The sequence below is a fragment of the Pleuronectes platessa genome, chromosome 21 (genome assembly GCF_947347685.1).
Source record: "Pleuronectes platessa chromosome 21, fPlePla1.1, whole genome shotgun sequence".
NCBI classification, from domain to species: domain Eukaryota; kingdom Metazoa; phylum Chordata; class Actinopteri; order Pleuronectiformes; family Pleuronectidae; genus Pleuronectes; species Pleuronectes platessa.
In genome coordinates this window covers 18,084,324-18,109,288 of record NC_070646.1, presented here as the reverse complement: position 1 = coordinate 18,109,288, position 24,965 = coordinate 18,084,324, and the positions used below count along the sequence as shown (strand labels likewise).

The 24,965-nt window shown below is 40.7% G+C and overlaps 1 protein-coding gene across 1 annotated transcript; it reads left to right on the top strand.

The window, feature by feature from the left end:
• Positions 1-9,347: 9,347 nt before the first annotated feature.
• si:ch211-214e3.5 (zinc finger protein 518A) lies at positions 9,348-23,962 on the top strand. Its single transcript, XM_053413355.1, has 3 exons — positions 9,348-9,758; positions 14,135-14,206; positions 16,208-23,962. The coding sequence occupies exon 3, from the start codon at positions 16,228-16,230 to the stop codon at positions 20,332-20,334; it is 4,107 nt and encodes a 1,368-aa protein (XP_053269330.1). The 5' UTR covers positions 9,348-9,758; positions 14,135-14,206; positions 16,208-16,227; the 3' UTR covers positions 20,335-23,962.
• The last annotated feature ends 1,003 nt before the right edge of the window (positions 23,963-24,965 follow it).

The following is a 24,965-nucleotide window of genomic DNA, read 5'->3' as shown; positions in this document are numbered from 1 at the left end:
CTTGGATGGCCTCTTCTGAGCATTCAGAGGGCTTCCTGATGTCACTGACTGTTGCTGGGCTCCCTTTGCCTGAAGATGGCCGTCCTATCTTTGGAGTTTGAAGTGTTGCGTTTACCAGGATAAGAGAGGATGCTATCTGTGCCTGAAACTGTCTCCTGTTCATTGTCTCTTTGCTAGACACCTTGAGCGCTTTACAGTCCCGCTTGTAGAGCAGCCAGGCATTGATCACAGCGAGGATGATGGTGTGCCAGAAGATGTACATGTACCAGTGACGGGATTTGATGGGGAACTTAAATTTGGCTGTAAATGAGTCCAACAAATCCACACCTCCCATGTACTTGTTGTAGGCACCAACAATGTAAGGCCTCTCAACTTCAATGAAGGTTTTGTTGGCTTTGTCCCAGCGTTGAATCTTCTGCACAGGTTCAGGTCCAGCAAAGGATGACACAAGTGTGACGGCCCTGCTGTCATACCATTTGACAGCACAGATGTTGTGATTCCCCTCCACTCTGACGTCATAGCTTCCTCTCCCCTTTTTCTTCAAGCTCTTCTCGTCTTCAAGGTTACAGTTGGGTAGGCGCACCTGCCTGGCTGTTCCCACGTAATGAATTCCCCGATCAAGGAGCTTCACTAATAATGGAACACAGGTGAAGTAGTTGTCTGCATACAGTTTGTAGTTCTGACCTTCTGGAAGTGTGGAAGCAAGTTTCATCACAACCTCACCTGACAATCCAAGTTCAGATTTGGCTCGTATTCCGTTGACACTGCCTTGGTAGACATCGAAGTCACACATCATGCCAGAGATTCCAGTTCTCACCCACACTTTGAATCCCCATGGGTTTGGCTTGCCTCGCATATATTGCTTGATTTTGCTGAATTTCCCCTTGAAAGGAATCATCATCTCATCCACAGAGTTGTGCTCTTCTGGTACCACCTGCAGGCATTTCTCTCTGAATGAATCAAGCCACAGTCTGAGTTTCCATAGTTTGTCTTTCTTTTCCGTCTCAGATACTGTCATGTTGTTTACAAAATGTAATGACGTCAACAGGGATTGGAATCTGTTGCGTGGCATCACATCAGCAACAGGGGAGTACCGCGTCTCTGTCTCCCAATACATACGGGTTCCAGCCATTTGTACCAGGCCCATCTTCAGGTACATGCCAAGCATTTTTTCAATTTCCTTTGCAGTGGTGTTTACAGATGTTCCATGCACCTGAAAGCTGTACTCATTCGTGTTTTGTGTCAGAGCCTCAATCATGTCTTCGGACACAAACTTCTGGAAGTATTCCAATGGTGTGTGGAGGGAAATGTCATCTGCTGTGATATCCAGACCAGAAAAATCTGTGTTGGGACTGATGAAATCTTTTTTCAGCCAGCGATACCTGTCACGGGGCATGGTGTGTTTCCTTGTTTTTGGCTCGATGTCCACGTAATTATCAGCTGGACAGACCATGGGTGGTTGGTTTTCTTTGTTCACTTCTTTACAGACATCTTCATCGGAGTCTTCATCACTCTCATCTTTGTCACTGATTTCAATCTCAACCTCACTCTCTCCATTTTGGACCAGGTCAATAACATCCTGCACCGTGTATCGCGGCTCCCTCCTTGCTGGTGGCATTCTGAAAATAAAATATCAATTAATTATGTTTTATATATTGTAGTACATAACCTGAAGGAATAGATAGGGTGGTGGACCAAGTGCTCAGGGTAGAAATGTTTTCCATGCAGACATTACTGTCTGCCTGGTAAGTCGCTTTGGACAAAAGCGTCTGCTAAATTCCCTAAATGTAAATGGTTTAATGGCTCTAATTATCATACTAAAAGGAAAACATGCATCCCCCCACTTACATCCACACCCCACATTCAGGAACATTCCTGTCCCCAGAACTGAATTGTTCCATGGACAAAGTCATGGAATTTTAGGTCAGGCTGATCAAATTAACTACATTTTTTAGAGATAAAACTTTTAAATCAGTCAAATTTGACCAGAACACAACACAAGGGTAGAATGTATACTATCCATGTATAAAGAAAATACTCTGTTTCAGGCAGTGGTGTAGTGGAGGGAACACAACCTGTTTGAGCCCACTGCAACAAGCCAGCTATTTTGACTACCACATTCACACAGTGTTGTATAATTGCAACAATTATATAATAAGCTCTAAAAGAAATTTGATGCATCTATTCCACACTAACTACATATGTACATGCTCTAGACATTATAATAACAACCAAAAAAAATATAAAAGACATTTTACTTACATGCATCTGATGAATCCAGTCCAATGAAACCAATAGATGTTGTTCGAAGGAAACCTTGAGAGGTTGTGTGAGTTCATGGCCAGAAGGCGTGACTTATAAACAAATGTACGATCCAATAACATTGTGAGACTGAACAATAGGACCCAATGACTATGTAAATGTGGTAAAAAAACAAGAAAAAAAAAGCCAGATTGTTTTTTAGGATGGTTAAAGGTAACGTTAAAGGTAACGTTGTAATTTTACAACAAGGGGTGCTACAGGGGTGTACGGCGCAGACGAGAGGGTCTGAGACAACGGGGGTTTCACTGAGAGAAACAGGTTTGAGTCTCAGCAGAGGCCTCATCTAAATGTGTAGTGAGACTTCGAAGGGGTCCTCATTCAGATTGAAGGTGACCAAATCTAAGCCTGAAGACAACACGCAGAGAGCTGATTGGATGGACATTCTACCTCTGTGAAAGGAGGGGCTGCTTCAAGACCTCCACCATCATCCCTGTCCCCAAAAAAAACAAGATCGCTGGACTCAACGATTACAGACCCGTCGCCCTGACCTCTGTGGTGATGAAGGCATTTGAGCGCCTCGTGCTTTGTCACCTCAAGGCCATCACTGACCCTCTCCTGGACCCCCTGTGGTTTGCCTACAGACTCAACAGGTCTGTAGACGATGCAGTCAACATGGCCCTCCACTTCATCCTCCAGCACCTGGACTCCTCAGGAACCTACGCCAGGATCCTGTTTGTGGACTTCAGCTCTGCCTTCAACACTATCATCCCGAATCTGCTACAGGAGAAGCTCTCCCAGCTGAGTGTGCCTGACTCCACCTGCAGGTGGATCACTGACTTCCTGTCTGACAGGAGGCAACTCGTGAGGCTGTGTAAGTATGTCTCTGAATTCAGATCCATTAGCACCGGTTCCCCTCAAGGCTGTGTTCTTTCACCTCTTCTCTTCTCCCTGTATACCAACAGCTGCACCTCCAGTCACCAGTCCGTCAAACTCCTTAAGTTCGCGGATGACACCACCCTCATTGGGCTCATCTCTGATGGGGATGAGTCCGCCTACAGGTGGGAGATTGACCATCTGGTGACCTGGTGTGACCGGAACAACCTGGAGCTCAACGCTCTGAAAACAGTGGAGATGGTTGTGGACTTCAGAAGGAACCCAGCCCCACCCACCCCCATCACCCTGAGAGACGCCCCAGTCGTCACTGCGGAGTCCTTCCGCTTCCTGGGCACCATCATCTCCCAGGACCTCAAATGGGAGCTGAACATCAGCTCCATCACCAAAAGAGGTCAGCAGAGGATGTACTTCCTGCGGCAGCTGAAGAAATTCAACCTGCCAAAGACAATGATGGTGCACTTCTACACCTGCATCATCGAGTCCATCCTCACTTCCTCCATCACCATCTGGTTTGCTGCCACTGCAAACGACAAAAGGAGGCTGCAGCGGATCATCTGTTCTGCTGAGAAGGTGATCGGCTGCAATCTGCCATCTCTTCAGGACCTGTTTGCCTCGAGGACCCTGAGGCGTGCAGGTAAGATTGTGGCTGATCCCTCCCACCCGGGTCACAAACTATTTGAGGTTCTTCCCTCGGGCAGGAGGCTGCGGGCCATCAGGACCAAAACCTCCCGCCACAAGACCAGCTTCTTCCCGGCTGCAGTTGGCCTCATCAACAAGGCCCGGGACCCCCACCTGACTCGGACTTTTATTCCGCCCCCACACCTTGAGGATGTGTTTAATTAACACATTACATCATATCATATTATATTATACTGCATTACATTGCATATTGCAATCGGACACTGTTTACTGTTTTGCATTTTGCATATCACTTTTTACTTCACTTTTTACATATTTTATCTTTTATATATTTTTATTCAGAAATGTTTATGTCAAAATAAATGTTACTTTGTATAGATATTGGAAAAAAAGTGAGTAAATAATAAGTAAACAGTGAGTAAATATATACTGGTTTTCTATTTTTATTGCTTTTCATATGTATGTTGTATTTATTGCGTTTTTATGTTATTGCGTTTTTATGTTTCTATGTTAATTGTAAGCACCAATTACCAGAGAAAATTCCTTGTAGGTGTAAACCTACTTGGCAATAAAATACTTCTGATTCTGATTCTGATTCTGATTCTGATTTAGTATAAATCAAATGTGATTCCATTGTTCTGTGCCATTGACCCAAGTCTGACTAAATGACGAGGGTGCTCTGGTCCCTATAGCCAGAGCTAGGTTGAATTGTATGAACCAGAAGATAATTGTTTGTCGTGTTATGTATTCAAAATCCCAATACATGTTCAGCAACAAAGAAAGGGTTGTGTTTCTTTCTTCTACATCAGAGACAAATGTTTTGCCAAAGTTGTCCCCTCTCTCAAGCCTCTTCCTTGGTATCCAGTGAGCATTATCTTATGACAGGAGTGTCTACTTTGTAGGCTTCATCCAGTGCATCTGTCTTATTCCAGTACTGTGATTATAGTACTATGCACTCAGCAAGAAAACAAGAGTTTAAAAATGATCAGATGCCTTGTATGCACCTACCTAGACATATTGTAGATGTAGTGGTGCATCAGGGAAATGTTAAGACCACAACAGGCTGTGGTTCTTACATTCCTGTAAAGGCCATTCAAATAAACCGGTAACAAAAAAACTCCTCTCCTTCCCCATGGTATTGCAGCAGTGGTATTCATGGCATCAGTTAATGACTGTACCTGTGGGTATGAACACTTAAACCTTCTGTCAGTTGATAATTTAGAATCGGTTGTTTCCTAATAGAGAGAGACCAATATATATATATATATATATGTATAGATAAATCAACAATATCCACTACTATATACAGTGTATATATGAAATATGATAATATGGGAAGCACAGTGCCCTCAGCTAGGGTTTTTTCAGGTCTGAACCTGATCCTGATGGTTGGCAACCACACAGATGGCAACCATCTGTGTGTTCTCCCTGTGCCTGTGGGTTTTCCGCAGGTACTCGAACTTCCTCCCCCAATCCAAAGGCACATTGGAGACTATAAGATGCCCCTAAGTATCTGTATGTTTGCCCCTTGAAGGACCATTGACCTCTCCATGATTTAACTAACTCATTCCCAATGTCAGCTGGGATTGGCTGCAGCTTTCCCACATCCTTGTGAGAGGTGGTATAGATATTGGATGGATGAATGAATATGAATAATATTAGGTTCACTGAGAAGAGTCTTGGCTGAAAAGTCCCTGTCATTAAGATATATAGTGTTTTAACAAAACCTCCTACTCTATTTTAAAAGCATTTATGCTCAAGATTTTTAATACAAAATAAAGAACATTAAACCATGATAATCTTTATTTTTTAAGATTCTGCATATAAATATGAAGAATGTGTAGGCGGGGTACAAGATTTTGATGCCAGACGCCTTATGGTTTCCGTTTACTTTGACCAATCCATGTTAGATAGCTGTTAAACAAACAAACAAAATGTCGTCGGACCTAGAAGTCCTGCTAAAAGTATTAATGCTTGTGTTTTGTGTGGAGACACATTTGAATAACGTCAACTTTATAGCTCATGTTGCAAAATAAAGCTGTAAACAGAGGACAGAGTATCCACTGTCTACACTGGAAGCCCCGTAATATTGTCTATTGAAACCAGACACTAGTGTTTATTGCCCGACGATAGCCGAGGGGCTCCGGAAGCGTTACCAAGTATTGCGAAATTCATTTACAAAAATCAACACTTGGGCTTGTGTGTTAACTTTACAAACTCTGCTTTTGTCAATCTGTTAACAAAATATAGACAAACTACATATTTCTCAAACGGCTGTTTTCTGCAGGGACATGCAGATCTATAGATGGGCGACAAGTAAAACCTGAATAAATGAGTGGAGACGCACAATAAATGGAGAGGGTTCCACTGCATGGAACAATTTAACAAGTAACATCCCATAATGCTCCGTAGCATATGAAAAATCCTGAACAAGCCCAGTTTAATGTCAAATGTCAAGAGGCAAGTTTGAAAGAGTGTGAATAGCAGGAGCTTCATTCACAGAGATGTTCACCTGGATGCAGTGACTCAAGTGGGTTATAAATGCGTGATGATTGTGTAGTTCGTGCCATTTCTGCAACACAACGACTCTTCCTCAGGTGATTGAGAAAGTCATTGCAGGATGTGATCACACTGTCAGTAAGGACAGTCCGTCCACACTAACAGAAAGAGGAATGTTATAACAATCTGCAGTGAATAAAACCCCTATTTACAAAGATGAATACACATATGAGAAGAGTGAAAACCCCAGACAGTGCATGATCTACAGAGATGTGGAAAACAGTGATGTGGCAAACAGCAAGAGAACAATACAGGCCTGAAACCTTGACCCCACAGTGAGCAGATCCACTGGTTCTGATTATACTGCAGGGGGGATATTTTACTGCTGTTGTTCGGGTCCACTTGTCTTCTTAGTGGGAGGCGTCACTGGAATGAAATACAAAGTTTCTGTTTTTATCATTTTTTATCCTATGATGAAACATTTCTTTCCTGATGGGAGTGGTCTCTCCCAGGAAAACGATGCCCCTCATCCACAGGGTGCCTGAGTTCAGTGACGGTTTGATGAGTATGAAAATACAATCACCCAGTTGATACCTCTGGGAGATTATGAACTAAGTTGTTTGACATTGCTTTCATGCACCATCATCAAACAACACGTTAATATGTTATATATAGTATTGGATGTAGTATGTTGAGATGAACATTTAGATTGTATATTGTATATGCTGCTATAATAGGTATATTGTGATTGCATTTTTTGATTGTATATCTTATAAGAGGCACTCTCTTTTTGCACATTTGATATTGTTAGTAGGCCTATTGCTTAAGATATTGTGTGCTTGTATGTGATTGTGTGTGCATGTATGGTGTGTGTCTTCAATGAGTTACCTGGTATTTCATTTAATTTGTCCCCAAACAATACTTATGGCACATTGTTGGACACGACTACACTGTACGCTGTCTGCAGTAAAATGCCTCCTTAAGCATCACGTCCTTTGTGCAAATAAAAACTCAAAAGCGCATGGACCTGTAAACACCTACAGTGTGACAGCTGATCCAGCTGTGAACCGACTGTGCCATTGTCATCAGAGGCTGACATGACTGCAGATTGCACTTAAGTGGGTGGAAAGATGACATGCTGCCTTAGTTCCTCTCTCCTCACATCAGCCTGTACTCAAAGTCACAAGAGGGCAGCACCATTAATAAGCAGGACCATGTATGGCCTGATATTTTAGCAACAACAGTCGACTTCTTTCACATGTAGCAGGCGGAGTGGTGTGCACCGACTGATTGAGTCCAACATTCACTCTCTTCTAGCTCTGATTTGGGTCTCTGTCTGTTTTTATATAGTGCTTTTTCTAATTTTGATAACCAGTCAGAAAACTGAGCCCTTGACAGTACAATGTTTTGCCATTCACACACACATTCATACAGTGCATCTATGAGCAGCACTTTCTCTACCACACATCACTCACACAATGCTGCCAGGGGTAGTTTGCGGGGTTCGGTATCTTGCCCAAGGACACCTCAGCCCTCAGAGCACGGGAGACTGGGTTCAACCCCCGACATTCTGGTTAGTTGGTGACCCGCTCCACCTCCCGTGTTCAGATATTTAACTTTTATAGAAATCAATTTAATTACTGGGTGAGATAAAATAGAAAAGTAATCAAATATAATATTTAATAAATATAAATATATATTTTAAACAATTCAATGTTGACTCATGGCCTCAGTATTTCTAGAACTAGGCTTCCAGCTGCTCTCAATACTGAGCAACATCTCACATCACGTCAATGTCTCTGTCACTCTGAACAATCCACTTAACACTGTGTCAATAGCACCTTTACTGAACCATTTCTAATATTTAAAGTCTATAAATGGTAAATGGTTTTGTATTTATATAGTGCTTTTCTAGACTTGATGACCACTCAAAGCGCTTTACAGTACAGTTATACATGCACCCATTCACACACAAATTCATACAGTGCATCTATTCGCAGCACTTTGTTATTCTATGGGGGGCCATTCGGGATTCAGCATCTTGACGAAGGACACTTCGGCATGCAGATGGGTCAGACTGGGGATCGAACTACCGACCTTCAGGTTGGAGGACGACCAGCGCCAAATGGTGACAACAAGGTCACCGCTGAGTCATAACAGAAAGCCTCTGTCTAATCCTGTACTGTGCCTCTGTTAAAACCCAGGACAGAATTGCAGTTTAATCCCGAGCGTTGTGTTGAAGCTGCTTCACATGTTCCACCCCTTTATACGTACCTGCTGACTGGATAATCACAGACTCTGATTTATTTTATCAGGTCCATTTATTAGATGTTCTGGAGCATTGTGTCACATCACATGATCTTCAACAGCAATTGAAATTTCATTGAATCGAAGCTGCTTGAGTTTCCATTTTCTCTCTTTGTTATAAAGCTTTTAATTCAATGGCAGGAGGTCTGATGTACCTGCTGATGAAGACCATGCAACGTCATCGAAAGACCAGATAAGCTACAAAAAGGATTTTGTGGTTTCAACTAGCTAGAATCAAGGATTTTAATAATCAGTATGTTGTTATTCTTATATATGATAAGCATATAAACAGTCTGTTATGCAAACTGATATCATGGCAAATATACAAGTCTGACACATTTAACTGACTCCTCTATACACTGAGGGCTAATATTTATTATTTATTAATTATTATGGCTACTGTGAAGTGCTGTCAGTGCACAATGCTACAGTGTGAGTGTTTGGTGACGAGTTAACAGTGTATGAGCCTGTCGTCCTCCATTACTGTTAGTCTGTCTCTTTGTGTGAGTGTGTCTGTGTGTGTGTGTGTGTGTGTGTGTGAGTGTGTGTGTGTGTGTGTCCAGCAGACAGACAGGGTGGTGATAGATTGTTATAAGTGTTTAGAGTTATAAACACATAGATCAGCATTACAGATCAGCAAAAGGAAACCAACACATGGCAATGTGTTAACCCAGTCCAAAGGAAATGGCGTACATCCGCCATTGCTCCTACTGCTTCTTCTTCCACCGAGCACCGTCGCACACACACACTCGCATATACACACAGGCACACACACACACACACATGGACACAAGCAACTAATGACGTCGGACTCATGCTGCGTAAACACCGGTAGCTTCTCGTGGACGTGTCGTGAAGCAGCGCACCTTTCCACCGCAGTGAAAGTTGTGTTCATTAGGTTTTCTGCGTGAAATGCCCGTCAACGCACTAGTTTGGGATTTAACAAGCAACACATATTCATCCGCTTCTACATGAGTGTCAAGAGCACGGCAGTACCCGGATGGAGTGTCATGGCCGCCGTCGCTGTGGTTCCACAGAGAGGAGAGAAGGAAGGCAAATGTTTCTGATGTGTGTTTTTTTTTTTTTTTCACGCTCAGCCTTGTTTCCGTGATGTCGGGTGTTGACGGGACGCCGCCTCAACTTGCAACGAGTTCATAGTAAGGAACAAGAGAATTTCCGTAACTTTGAATATCTTGGCGTGGGTGGGGGCTTGATTTGTTGTGTAAAATAACTGCTTATTTAACTCCTCCGACCGTGACACTGTGCCGGAGTGGCGGACACGTCCCCACGCACCGGGCTCGAACTCTGCCACAGTGCCGCGGGTCCACACGGGGCTCTGTGTGGCTGCTTTTGTGGCTGAGAGTCCACAGCCTGTATTTCTCCCCACTGATGCAGCCTCCCCTCGCCTCCACAAAAACTTAACTGTGGAGCGAGACACTCTCAAAAGTGGACCTTCGTGAAATGCAGATGGTGAATTGTTTACAGGTAGAGGGTCCACGTTGCTGCTGCTTGTGCTGCAGCGCTGTGCCCGTGTCGGGGTCCCAGGCTGAGTGGCTGCAGTTTGGAGACCATGCAACTTTTCCTCTCTCTCCCCCCCAACCCGAGCCTCGTTCCTACGCGCCCCGTGTAGATGTAGTGGGCCTGGAGTGAGCTACCTGTTTACAGCCCAGGTGATCAGTGAGTCCCGCTCACTTTTGTCACACCCCCAGTTTGGCTGTGTCCACTTTGAGTTGAAGCAATGGAAGCTCTGCAGGCTCATCTTCTGTGTTGTTTAATTTGATCTGTGTACCAGCATTCCCAACCTGTCTTCAGGTATGCTATGGTCACAGGTTATGTAAGTGTGAGCAGCAGTGCAATGTTTTTGGGCTGAAGTTGTTGATGCAGAGAAGTCATAAAGAGGACGGCAGCCATTTTTCCCCTCTAACATGGCTTCCTTCAGCTCCACAGGGCTGACAGCTGACTGAGACCTATGGAGGTGTAGGTTGATGCAGGTCTGCTGAGCTCACATTAATATTTAAAAAGTGTAAAGTTGAATGGAGGCGGTGACGGCAGCAGTCAACCTTCAGTCTGTTCAAGGAGTGGGACCCTGTTGCATGTCGCTTATGTAATTAGGGCGGCGTGCCTCAAAATGTGGCTAACAGGAAATACCATCCTTCACTCGCAAGCGCTTCCCCATGTGATCGTCAGATATGGCAATGCCCCCCCCCCCATCACTCTCACTGAAATGTAATTTATGCTAACTCATCGATGAAGGTGTAAACTTTTGGTGCTGGGTTATACAACAACACAACTGCACCACAGATCCAGAGGGAGCAGTGTGTGACGTGTTAAAATGAATTGGGAAAAAAATAGGCAGTCTGTAGTAAGTGCTCCTGTGAACACCTGTGTCCAGATTCAAAGTAAAACACTGTAAGATTCAATGCTGACAAATTCTAAAAGTCTGAATTTTGAACATGTCTTTACACCAGAATTTGATTGGACAATGAAAATCCAATCTCAGAGCAGAGTCCATTCAGAGAACAGGTCATAGATTGTGTATGTAGAATAATATGAGACGTAGGAATAGATCAGCTGTGGAGATCAACAAAGGGAAATCAATTGAAAATGGCGCATATCCTTCATTGCTCCTATTGCTGCTTCTTCACCCGAGGGCGCACACAGACCCCAACTTTATTTGGTCTTAATGAACAGAGATCTCTGTGTGTTTTTTTCCATATAGAGCTGATAAGTGAAGTGGTGTGAATAGACGAAAGTTTGTATTTGCTTTGTTCGGGACTGTCTCATCCACTGCATGGGGGACAGTCCTGTGTTGTTCCCGTAGAAAAGCTCAGGGAAGTGGTTGCACTGCTCTTTAAAAGAGATAAGGAAGTTAATCAAATGTGGATTCAACAAAGAACCAGTTAGCCAGGTCCACCCATACAAAACTAACCAAGCTTGACCGGAACCCGACAGGCATTCAGTTTCATCGGTCCAAACCAATCTTGAACCTGAAGCAGTGTTTGTTACTTTGTCCCTCAAATGCACTGGTATTGTTTGATTTACCCCATTACAGACATGTAGAGTGTTAAAATTAAGGGGGGGTTGAAGTGTAATCGGTCGGCAAGCCTCTCTAATTGCATCTTTGAAGTGTTCACACGCCGATTAGGGGCTTTTGTCTGCAACTTCCAAAATGTGTCTGCGATTGGCAAATTGGGCTGAAAGTCGTGTACTCTTCATCACTGAAGTTGAAAAAATGCACACAAAAAAACAAAAAGAATACATTTAATCTTTGTGCCTTAGTTTGTTTTCCATTGTGGAATGGTCTGATGAGTTCTCCTTATGGCCATAAACTGGTTTCTGAGTGATGCAATCAGTCATAAGCATACACTGAGGGGAAGAAATCATCCCAAAACTAATTAATAAATGACTCACTAATGAAATCAACATGAAAATTTGTATTTGTGACTAAAACTGCATCAATCTCAAAAGTAATTGATGGAACCTGCCTGTTAGAAGTGGCTGTTAGCTCAAACCCATTGTTAACAGCTCGGGAGCTGAAGTCTGTTGAAGGTTTCACGCTGAAACCTCAGGAGCAAATAGTAGGTCAGACTGCCTCACTGTTACTGTGCCTTTGAGGCTGATTAATGAATATTCTATGTTTCACATGTGTTTGAGTTTCAGGTTATGAATGCTCATACATACATGCTAATATTAAGACTAATGGTCCTCATTCACCAACCGTTCTTAAGAAGACATTTTGTCTTAAAACCCACTAACGCAGTTTTTATGAAGAGTAACTTCTATCAATGTTTTCTTGTTTGGGATTTGTTCTTATGTAAGAACAGAATCTACACACCCGGAAAAGCACACTTACACACATTTGACAACTGAAATGCTTGTGTAAAATAATCAGTTATTTTTTTTTTTTACTTTTAATTCAGTTCTATAATAAGATTAGAATATTTTATCTGAAAGACCATTTCCAGTGCACATTATAATTTTCTTAAATGCATTGAAATGTTGTAGAGATCCCATTCATAGAATATTTTTTCTATAGTCCAGAAGATAACACTTTTTAAACATAATAAATGTGTCACATGTTCCATAGTTTTACTGCTACATCCTTAGGTAAAAATGGTCTGTCCAAGTTAAGCCTGTTTATACTGAAAACTGAGTTTCTTTCTGTTCTGACACGAGAGATGGATCAGGAGATTCAACCGCACCACATCCAAAAATTGAGGGTGAAGTGCACCCTGTGTGCCCGAATAAGATTCAAAACATTTTGTCTGAACTTGGCCCGCCATGTCTGGTCCCGATGGGTCCCGTCAGGCTCAGCTGAGCGTTCACCTGCAGTGCTGTGTTTCCACCTCATAACCTTCCTTTTATTTCCCCCTCCTTCCCTCGCTTCTGTGTTTGACCATATTAAGTTAGACTTCAAATCTGCGATTAAACATGTTATTTTATGTGACTCTCTTCCGATTCAGCTTTCACTGAATGTATATCTGCATTCCATGTATTTTATTTTGTATAGTATGTCTACTGCTGACTATACAAATTTGTCAACCTTTAATTTACGGGTTCAGTCTGGTACTGCCCTTTCTTTAGATCTTTGCTCAATCTTTCCTGGCTTCTTAAATGGTCTTTTCAGTTTCTGAGATTTTTCTGTGTATACTCTGCACTGCAGTCTCATGCCCTTTTATGGGCCTTAGCAGGGCGTTTACCTATGCTAATTGGGAAAACTGGAACGTGCTCTTAACTTATGCAGACATGGCATTCATCAATATAAAAAGACGGATGCAAATAAATCTGCAGTTTCAGAACGTGTCATGAATATGACGTAGATTTCTTAGAAAATTCCTATGAAGATATTGGTGAATGGGGCCCTATAATCACAGTCACCAAGCAGTTCTCTTAGCAGGCAAACTACATGACAATGTTAATTCTTCCATGCTAACTGGTTTAAGTTGAAACTGTGATGTCGGTTGCTATTGTTGAACACATCCAGGTCATGTCTTTCTGCCTGTGGAGCTGACTTTTTTAATGTAGCCTTATCGAGTCTACTAGCTGCTGTTTCTCACTGGAAAATGTATCATGCTAGTAGCCACAGTCGTCTATTAAATAGTTGCGTAAGGTTGGAAAAATGTTATACAGAATATATGGTAGAATAGGTCACATACAAAGGAACTTCCAAACAGTAACTTCATAGATTTCCAACAGGGTCTGCTTTATTTCTAAATAGTGAAAACGATGTGGCATGCTGCCCAGCAGAGTTCTCTGGATTCTGTTGAAGGGTTCTAATGTTCGTAGCGTTGAACAATAACATTACATTTTAAGAGAATAATCGTTTGTCAGAGTTGATCACTTGAGGAATAATCACCAAACAAACTGTGTGACAAATTGTGTTTTTTTTCTAACACTTTTTCTTAAACAAGATGTTCTCCACACAATTGTGTTTCCATGCTTGAATCATTAGCAGTCAGCAATAAATGAACGGAAAGTTTAATTGTATGTCTTTATAACTGATTGTTGTAATTTCTCTATCCCTGTTTTACAGGCACAGTGGCCACACTACAAGCTCCTGCTCTTCAAAGAGGACATGTATTGATGTTTTCCTGAAGGAGTACAGGTAACAATATCTTCTTCTTAAATGTATTTTTACTGTTTATATTTACCTCAGCAATGAAGCTATAACTACTGATTGGAATGATAGATCATGTTTAATTTGTTGTAATTTAACTGTTTGGGTTGTGTTTTGGGACTTATTTTACTGGCTTAGAGGGTAGTTTGCATTTCTACCCTCTCAATCTTTACAATTATTAAACAAATACTGAGATTGTTACATCTAGTTTTATTTTACACTTTCTCCTTTTCAAAATGTATTTTCTCCTTTTGACCGAAAAAATATATTTTGACACTAGTGATACCAAGGTGAACGTTTTGTTGGTTTCAGTCCTGGGCTTCTTCCACCACCATGAAAGGCAGTGGAAGTGATTGAAATTGTATTTGTGGTTCTTGCATCATTGGAAATAACCACGCATTTTGTAGACATTTTTTGTAGGTAAAATTGTCCCTGCGATGATGGTGTGTCCTGTTAATTATTCAGATGAACAGGGGCAGTATTCCTGAAAAGACTTGTTGATTTTAAATGATGTTACTGGAGCAGCTCTGATTAGCATGTATTGTATTGAGCTTATTAGCTGAGATGATTTAATTCAAATTCAAGTTGTCTCTTTCAACCCTCTGTCATCAGATTGAGAGAAGGTGTCTCACTTATGGAGTTCACGCAGACTTGTAAAGTGTCAATAGGCTGAAACGTCTCCCCCCACAAACTGTCTTTGACCAGCCACAGAGAGCACTTCAACCAACAAACAACTTCATTTTTTCTGTGTTACCACTTACTCCTGGGTTTGACACTAACCAAGTCCGATTGTTATGTGCCTTATAAAGTGGCCTGTTTGTACATGTTCATCACATAGACGTGAGCAGGTGTCTAATCGAAGAGCACAGAGCAGCAGCTAAGCTACTGGCTCAATCAGGTCAGAGGTGAAGGTGACAGACACAATAATGTCCTATGTAACGTCATGGGAAGCTTCAAACTCTTTCAGTATGAGACAGAAAATGCTCAAACAAGGTAAATGCAGAGGTTGTCTGACTCTTTCTTTCCATTTATATCTGAACACAGTGAATGTACATACATGGTCAGTATTCTGTGTATTCTTCCTGGGGCCATTGGATTCCTCCCACTATTCTATTGGAGCATGGCAGGAAACACGCTGAGCAAAATGTCATCGAAGACACTTGTAAGCGTAGTGATTCTGTTTTGACTACATGTCCCGCAGCCAGCCCTTATCTTTATTTAGACTTTCTTTGACTAGCAAATCTAACATCATTTCCTCTACGTGTGAGGGTCATTAGGGGGAGTTGAGTGGGATTATTTAACCTTTTTCATGATAAATTTGTTTCTGATGACATTTACAGCACCTGAACAATGATTAACAACACAATGAGGAAATCTGAATTTGGTTTAACATTGAATGTGACTTCAGCTCTGACTGGTGAACTCATGTAGTGACCGTTCTCCTGTATTAATTATACAGTTATTTGTTTAGGCCACACATAATTAATACTGTATTCCATTGCTCTCTCGTCCTATTATTAATAGCAATAATAATATTTTAGAAACAATTTTGAGCATGCCAGCATAGATACAGTACTACAGTACTACAGTACTGATCATTACAAGGATTTATATATGTAGTTTATATAATTAATTGAAAACAAAGTTAAACTGTTGTGGACCTGCTGAAAAGAGATGGAATGTAGCTTCATCTTTCTCAAAAACCTGTTAAATGATGTATATACACTAATTATCATATTGATGATGCTGTCATATTTGGAATGTGCCAAGAGTTGGTGGATTTTTTGTTCTTTACTAATTTGGATCACCTTGGCTGCATACTTCTCAACCAAAGGTTAGCATGCACCCTTGCATAGTTGGTGCACATTTAACAGTAAGTGGATATATAATACATTGTGTTTTATTTTTTTCTTCTACAGCCATTTTAAATAGATAACAAATGAAGTGTTCTGTGTTTATTAAAAACTTATTTGATTTCTTCTCTTACAGATATCTGCAAATTTACAACTATGGAAGAAGACTTCATAATACCTCACGATTCTGCCAAAAACTGCAGCATATCAGTAATAGTGGAAGAAAAAGACAAGGTAAAAGACTTGTATAAGCCCTTCAGAGAAGTGACAGATGGGTCACACTTAAATAATGCACAAGAATCTTCCATCAAGGAGCATGGAAGTTCCAACAAGAAAGATAAACAAGCAGTCAATAAAGGCCATTGTAAAATTCAGCAAGGAGCTGTTTTCTCTGGAAAGATTCTGAGTTTTGGATGCTCTGTGTGTAAAGACGATTCCACATACAGCCCCAATGATCTCCTCAAACATTTTCGAGCGGCTCATGAAGGAACCCTTCCGACATACCCTTGTGATCTGTGTGGCTTTGTCACAAACGAGTTCCCTGCTCTCCAACGCCATCGGATTGGGCACAAAAATACCCTTGTTACCTGCGAGCTCTGCAACAATGATGTTCAATACTCTCTGCTTTTGCTCACCAGACACTACATCCTGTGTCACAGTCTAAATGGACAGTTTAACTGTGACTGGTGTGAGTTTACTACTATGGATGCAGGCACATTCGTGCAACACATCCATCATCATAATGAGAGTCATTGGAAGTGTTTAAAATGCAGACACATCAGCTTGAACGAAGAAGGTCACCAGAGGCACATGAAAGCTCACTCGGATACATTTCCCTTCACTTGTCAGATCTGTGGATATGGTGCAACGCGAAGCGAATACCTGAAAAAACACACTTCAGCTGTTCACAAACAGGAGGCTTGGAAGTCCATAGAAGACAGCAACAATCCAGCAAATGCAACTGCAACCTTAAAACTGTTAATGAAAAAGAGTTCTGAAACTAAGGACGCTCAGAGGATATCAAAACTAAACAGTTTTACTGGGAGTTTAACCTACCAAAATGGCAATTCATTTGAGGATGCCCACCACTTTGTGGATGGCACTATTGCAAAAAAGGACACTAAAAACGGGAGCAGAGGTTCTCATAACACAGAACAGCTAACACCAGTGATGTTACCAGAATGTGACAACTCACAACACACAAGTCCTGATGCGCTGAGTGCTCTGATGGTTAAGAACAAAATTTCTCTTCCTCCCAATTGTACAACCAAAGTGATGGGATTCAAAATGGTTGATGGCAAAAAACATTTGGTCCTTAAAGTGATCCCAACAGCCAAACAAGACTTGACCATTCAGAACAATTCCTCAATTGAAGATGTGGGATTCTTGGAACAAAATTCTGTGTTGGATGAAAGTAAAGACTCTGTTGAGAATGGGGAAAGCTTTCATAGCAAGAGCTCTACATCACATTGTTTTACAGCTTCACCAAAAATGGAATCTTGCATACAGATGGATCAAGATGACATTATGGCAGTAAAAGTAAAGATTGAGGAGGAAGAAACCTCTGTTTGCCACCTTGATTCCACCCCACACAGAGATTATGTTGAGAGAGAAGCTACTCCTTTACTAAAAATGTCTTCGGCTTGTGCTGATATCTTTAATTCCATAACAAATGATCATGTGGGCGACCAAAATCCCCCAAGTCAAACATGCTCAGAGAGAAATACATTTGATAGTAATTCAATCTCTGTAACAGTTAATTCTGATGCAACTGGAAATAGCAGTTCTAGCAGAAGTAAAACTTTAACAGTGTGTGCTAGTAACATCACAGTTTTATCTTCACCTTCAAAAGTTGCTCAGGAAAAACTGCTTTCCAAATCTGTCTCCAAAAAAACTACTAGAAACCTTGGTGTTGCAAATGACTTATCATTGACTGACAGAGTGGCAGATAAACCTATTAAGGAACACAAAGTAAACTCTTCTTTATATACTATAGACAATGATGAACAATCTTGTCTAAGTACTCCAGACAAGACTAATAGTGCTGACCCTGAGAGTAAACCTACAAATGGACGGCAAAATTTAAAAAAGCTTTCATCAAATCCAGTACTTGCATCAGAGTCATCCCCACACACTCCAGGTAGCAGAGAAAGTGCTCTGGTCACTGAAAACTGTACTCAAAATTCACCGAACCAAGAAGTGTTCACCTTTCATAATTATTCCAAGGAAACATTCTGTACTTCACCTAACACTTCACAAAGCTTTGACAATATGTCTGAATACCCAATTGACAACCAAATTTTTTGTGAATCATCCCAGTTCAGCCTGACATTGGCAGAGTCTCCAGAACCATTCACGAAAAAGGGCAAAAGGGTCAGAAATCGGGAGAGAACGAAAGATGTTAAAGTTGAGGTTGATGAGTGCACAACTAGTTTTGATGATCCTACCACTGAAGATGAAAATCCAGAGTCAGTGTTCAAAGACTTTAATATCATCAAAATTGAAGAGGACAGCATTCCAATATCAAAAACACAGTCCGAGTCAAAGAGTAATTCAACTTCCTTTGTCAGTTTTGTAGAAGAACATTCAGATGAAATCATTACCCAACAGCTTCACAAGGAAAGAGTAAAATGTTCAAATGCCAGCAATGATTCTTTGAAACAATCAAAAAAACCTCTGCGAATTCTTCAATTGCCGGAGGGCAAGAAGCCAGTACTCCTGAGGACTACCGAGAATCAATTTGCCATGCCTGTACAAGTTGCGGGAAGTCCAGGCTTCAAACTGATATCCAATTCTTCAAATCCTCAGATTAATATCTCTTACTTGAAGCAAGGGGCAGAAAGATCTAGTAACCCAACCGGTCTAACTTTAACCCCAAACAGCTTGAAAGTAGGTGTATCAACGCAAAAGGCAGGGGTGACTGAAAAAGGGACGGCTCTTCTCTCTGCTGTTCAACCAGGTGTTGGTACCACCTCAAGTCACTACTTCATCAACAACCAAGGTTTAAAAGGTCCTGTGCTCCTTTCAAGCTCACCCCAGAATACACCCATGGACAAATCGGCAAAGACACAGCCCACCTGCTACTTGGTACAAAGGTCTCTTCCATTTCTCCATACCCCCGGTAGTCCCGGCCTCAGACTGGCAAGTTCACAAGACCCACTGAACTCACGGCCAGTTCTGGCCATGCCCATGAGCTCTTCAGATAAACCCAGCACTATGCAGCCTGGTCGACAAGCATTCTTGCTCCGGTACATTTCTCCTTCCAAATCAGGCATACTTCTGAACAACCAAGACACAAAGACTGGGAGTCAGTGCAGCCAAACCAGTGAGAGCCCAGGAAACAAACTCGTATTCAAAATTGTCACCCCTACTGGTAGCGTCCTTACAAGTGGTGCTCCCACCTCAAGCAGTCAACCTTTGTTTTTGGCAACTAGACCTCAGACCCAGTGCTTTCTGCTGTCATCAAACAAAACTATGGCAAATGCCTCCAATGGAGTCAAGAAATTGATGACCATCCAAAATACTGGACAGAAAGATGTCAGTGGATCTTGTATTTCACCCACTGAACTGAATGTAAAAGTGCTACCGTATGAAGCAGAGAAGCCTATTCTAGCCCATAGGCCGATTCGTCCTCCAAGCCAAAGGAAAAGGCGCATAAAACCATTGTTTGACGAACTTCCAGCAAGTGGGCATAAAGCAAGAAGACTCTCAAATAGAGTACTGACTGAGAAAGAGACTGCTGTCTTATGGAAGCCCGTAGCCAAAGAAGTTGAAAGGACACTGAGACTTTCCCCATTCAGTTCTCTACAGCAGATCAAATGTCCTCGTTTGTACCAACCTGTTGTGGTGCTCAATCATCCTGATGCTGACATTCCCGAAGTGGCGAATATCATGAAGGTAGTTAACAGGAACAAAGGTGCTGTTACTAAGGTCTCTCTGTGTCAGAAAACAAGCCAAGCACTCTCTGAGCTTGGTGCTGAAGGGAAGAACTACTCAACCAAAGGTGTGTCATCTCATGGCGATGATCCAAGACCTCGGCCAGTTCATAGCTCTGTCCGAGAACGATTCCTTCTGAAACTTAAGCTAAGGAAAAAAAGCAAAAAAAAGTATGAGGTAGTGGGAAATTTATCAGGTTGTAGACCAGAGTCCATGGTGTTTGACTGCTGGTTTTGTGGTCGACTCTTCAACAGCCAAGAAGAGTGGATTGGCCATGGCCAGCGGCACCTCATGGAGGCAACTAGAGACTGGAATAAACTGTTCTAAACTTTTCCATTTCCTTCAAATGGCTACATATTCTGTCCGTATGAGGTGGAACAAATTATATATGTTGTATATTTTTAATGACCTTCCATTATATGTTTGTTCTGAACATGTCAAGACATATTCTTAGGTGAATTATAGTTTATCTTTTCATATGTGCATATTCTGGTAATTTATGTACTGGTAGCATGATTGATATCATGCATGCACAGATCACATTGAACTGTGAAAATGGTACACTGTAATCAGGAGTTGTAGGAGCACTGGCTTAAAAAAGGGGATAATATCAGTAAAGGTTATATTAGTTGGATAAATGACTCAGGTGATTTCATATTGATTTGATTTGCCATTTTTGCGCATAAATATAATAAGCATAGGCCTAGTTCAAGGGACTTTTGTATATGTTATTGTCCTGCACACAAGGACAGGGAACTTTATTGTCCGGCTTAACTGATGACAAGTTCAATTCTTTTGCGCTTTTGTTGTAAAAAAATGTTCTGTCCAAATAATTCCTTTTTAATGTACATTTTAATTAAGAGGATACCATTTTACACTTATCAGGTGTAGTCTAGTTTTCTAATTAGGATTTTGTCAACCTGTAGCATGCGTTTGTCAATGGCAGAGCTGAGATTATTCATAGAAATGTTTTTAGTCTGCCATATGTGGCAAGCAGCAAAATACTGAATCTTTGACACAGGGATACTTTATTAATCACTGCAAGAACTTGACAAATGAGGATCGGCCCATAATACACCCTATGCAATTTCATTCGACTTAAGTTTTGTTGTGAGCAGCTCAGGCTTTTAGCTTGTGTTCATGTTGTAATCACAGTTAAATCTCAATTTTATGATAAAATCTCAATTGTCCCATAAATTGAGATTGAAAAAAAACCTTTTGTGGGTAGTAATTTTCCTTCACAGTAGATTCCGATCTAATCTGTATCGGAAAATACAAAAATGTGTTTTCATGGGACCCGAAAGTAAGATTTGGCATTTGTTAAAACGTTGGATACCACAGTTGACAAAATAGTTGCATTATTGACATCATTTCCTTTTGGAGAGATCAAAATTCTCTCTAAGTACCCCAAACATTAAGTGATCAGTGGTAACAAATTACTTTACATCCTTAAAAAAAGTTATTAAAGGCCAAATGATTATTCCCCTCCGGGACAAACCGCAAGTCTTCTTAAAAAAAATAATGAAAGGTAATATGCTAAAATGGGGAGCATAGAATGCTTGGCCAACATTCAGAAAATGCAGTATATGTACCCAGAGGTTTTTTTTTCTTCTGTAAATTTGTGTTATAAACTGTCAGTCACACTAATATTGTAACATGGTTTGGTGGCCAACAGGGAGAATCAAACCAAAATAAATGTTTGACCGGTTAAAATCTGCTCAGCTAAGAATGTCAAGACCTGTGTAACTCTACCATCCGCTACAAATTAACGCTGTATGAGCCACTTGGACCACTACAAAAGCTCTTTGGGGACTGGTAAAAATATATGTTTGACCCTTTAACCTGTGTTACTGCAGCTCGGGCTGATTAGAGAAAGGATAGACGTCACTTTTATGATGAGAGGGGCTGGCTGGATCACCCCAACATCTCTTACCATTTTAATGTACAGTAGAGCACATAATGTGACAGCAGAAAACATGTATCCCTGTACAGGAGTAGGTGGGTGTGTGAAATGGACCCAAGATAAAAATGCAGAAATGGTGTTTTTACTGTTTTTAGTTCGATAAAGTTTCTTGGTAATGTTAAACATTTGGAGAGGTGATTCATATTTACTGATCTTTGGTTTTCATGCTCTATAGAAGGAATAGGAGTAATAGGATCCTTAAAGGTGATCCACATATTTCACTTACCCCTTTTATTGCATTAATGTTGTACTGTAAATCTGCTCACTGTCTTCAAGCTCAGTATGCTGTACATACATTTATTTAAATTTTACACATCATACTTTTACAGCAAAAGGACATGGACTTAGTTTTTTTCTTCCTGGGTATTAATGATTGTTTTTCATGATTATCCAACTGTTAATGAATGTTTTATTCCGTTCAATATGCAAAGTCGACTGAATAATGCAAGCCATGCAAATATTTTAATATTTTAAATATCTTTTTTTTTTTTAAACAGTCAGCTTCCATTTGCTGATGTCCTGACCTCAGCAGGACATTTCAAAGTTGCTTCAAACGACACATTAAACAAATTCCTAATATCCATATATTAAGCATCTATATAAAGGGCCCCTTCATTTGTGAGTCGCTAGAAAAACTTTTACTCAGTCGATGAGCTGTTTTCACAAGCTCTCCTTAAAGAGATTGTTCTATATTTTACTGAATACACTTGGTTTATTTAATTTGGTTTATTCCTTTGTACATGCTCAAGTCGATGTTAGCCAAACTTGATGGGGCTCAGTCACTGCATCTGACTGGTGTGTGTCAAGAAATGGTTCCAGTAGATAACTCTCCCAAAACCGCATATAGCCATTCTTAAATTCTTTATGACAAAAAAATCACATGGAACATGGAGGGCTGTAAGCTTGAAGTGTCTTTGAGTGTATTTCTGGACATTGAAAGGCCAGCGGTTTCCCCTGCTAACCTCGCCAATCATAAACTAACTCCAACTCTGTACTGTATTGCAATCAATACCCATCTTATATTTTTATATGTTGCTCTAATAGAGAAACCAGTATGTGCATTTGTCAGAACATTGACTGTTCTTAAATACACCACGGTAGCTACCTCCTAAAAAAAAAAAAAAAACTCTACTATGTTCTTAATGAAGCCCCCTTTCAAAACCCAGCATCTGTTTATCCCTTTAGATGACAGTCCAGCTCAATCAAAGTTAAATATGCCAGCTTCTAAAATATCTGAAATCCCAAATGTTAAAGCTTTGGTTTAAGAACTATCCCCAAATAGTCAAGTGGTGTTTTTTCTTCAATTTTATTCTTCATTCAATTTAGCTGTTTGGAATCAAACTCTCAAGGGCTAGATCTAAAAATACTGCTCAAACATACTTGAAATGAAAAGATAAAAAAAATAGCTAAAGGTTACTTATACTTGCATCTTTGCAAATGTTACCTCCTTTGGTTTGGGATGAATGTGATTTTTTTTTATTTTCTAAAATGCAAGGGATTTCAACATCTTAATGCCAATGCCAAGCTTTTCATTAATTAACTAACCTCTGCTAAACTGCTTGATTTGACCACAGCCAAATGGATGCAAAGAGTTTGTTTCTGATGGGTTGTTTGTTTTGGACGGATCCACATGGCTTCACTACTATGTTACAAGTACCTTCATCCGTTTGGCTATTTCTGCACTTCTCTCAGAAGTATTGTTATAACTTGACACCGCTCATTGTGTGGGGATACTGCTACTAGATCATGTTCTTTGGTCAGCTGTTCAGCTCTACTCTTCAACATACCATATTATAGGTTTCTCCCCTCAAATGCTGAGCCCATGATGTACAGTAAACTGTTCCTGTCCAGCTGCCTGTTAAATCTTTTTAGAATCTTTCCTCATGCTATAAGTGCCTCAAATGTCCTTTTGCAGGTTGACAATGTGTACTGTGTTGTTTTGTTTATCTTAGTGGTTCACTCTCCTGAAATAAATGTACATACCTTACGGAAGCAATGTGATGTTTATTTTTATTTCTACATTTTAATAATAAGTATTTATAAATAATCACAACTAGTAATATTCTAAGCTCAGTGGTTTTGAGAGAGAATGAGAGAAATGCTCAGTGGATCATGAGTTCCCCCAGCAGTTGTGGTCTGTAGCAGCATTGACCTCATCTGACTCACCTGATTCAGTTCTTGTTATAAGCGCTATGGAAGAGGAAAGTTGTAATTCCCAACTTACATGTCTGCCTCCTGAACCTAAGAGAATCTAGGAGTTGTGATGATATGGCCTGATAACATCCATTTGTGATACTATAGTTTGTTAATAATCCTGAGGACAGAGGTGAAATTATATAATTCTTTCACTATGCTGACGGTGGTGCTGAAAAGATCCACTTGAGGGCAGCACAATACTAAATGACATGTCTTGGCTCTTGAATTTGACTGAACAGAATATCTTTATTACAATCTAATCTTAATTTTGACTGAAATTATAGTCCAGGCAAAGTAACTCATTTCGGAGCCAAAAATCGAACTAATTGTAAAATAAATTGTTTCAGCGTAGATCATTTCTATGAGGTGTCCAGAACAACATACTAAAAGTCCTAAGATATCCTAGTTGAGGAAATATGTTTAATTCTCATCAATTTGTGCCAATAAGGCCAGGTAACAATACACCCCAATGGGGCTATTTTTTTCCTTTACTCCTATCAAAATTAAACTTTACAAATTGAAAGTACCAATGAAAAGTAAGAAATGTTGTATTACAAGTTTCTTTTTAAATTAATTTTAATATGCACATGAGCTCTCCACTTATTGAATGTCCTAATTTGCATAGGCAGAAACACCATTCATATGTATGACAAATACATCAGCCAAATCTTCATCAAATCATCCTACTGCCAATGGGTGATGGCAATGCCGCTTTTAGACTGGCCTCTAACCTGAAAACTGCCTGGCTTGGTAGTACCTGCCAGGGTTATAACTCCCGCTGGTATAGTCCTCAAGGTAA

Excerpts from the sequence above, each read along its gene's own strand:
- si:ch211-214e3.5 (XM_053413355.1), top strand. The coding sequence starts at position 16,228 with ATGGAAGAAGACTTCATAATACCTCACGATTCTGCCAAAAACTGCAGC.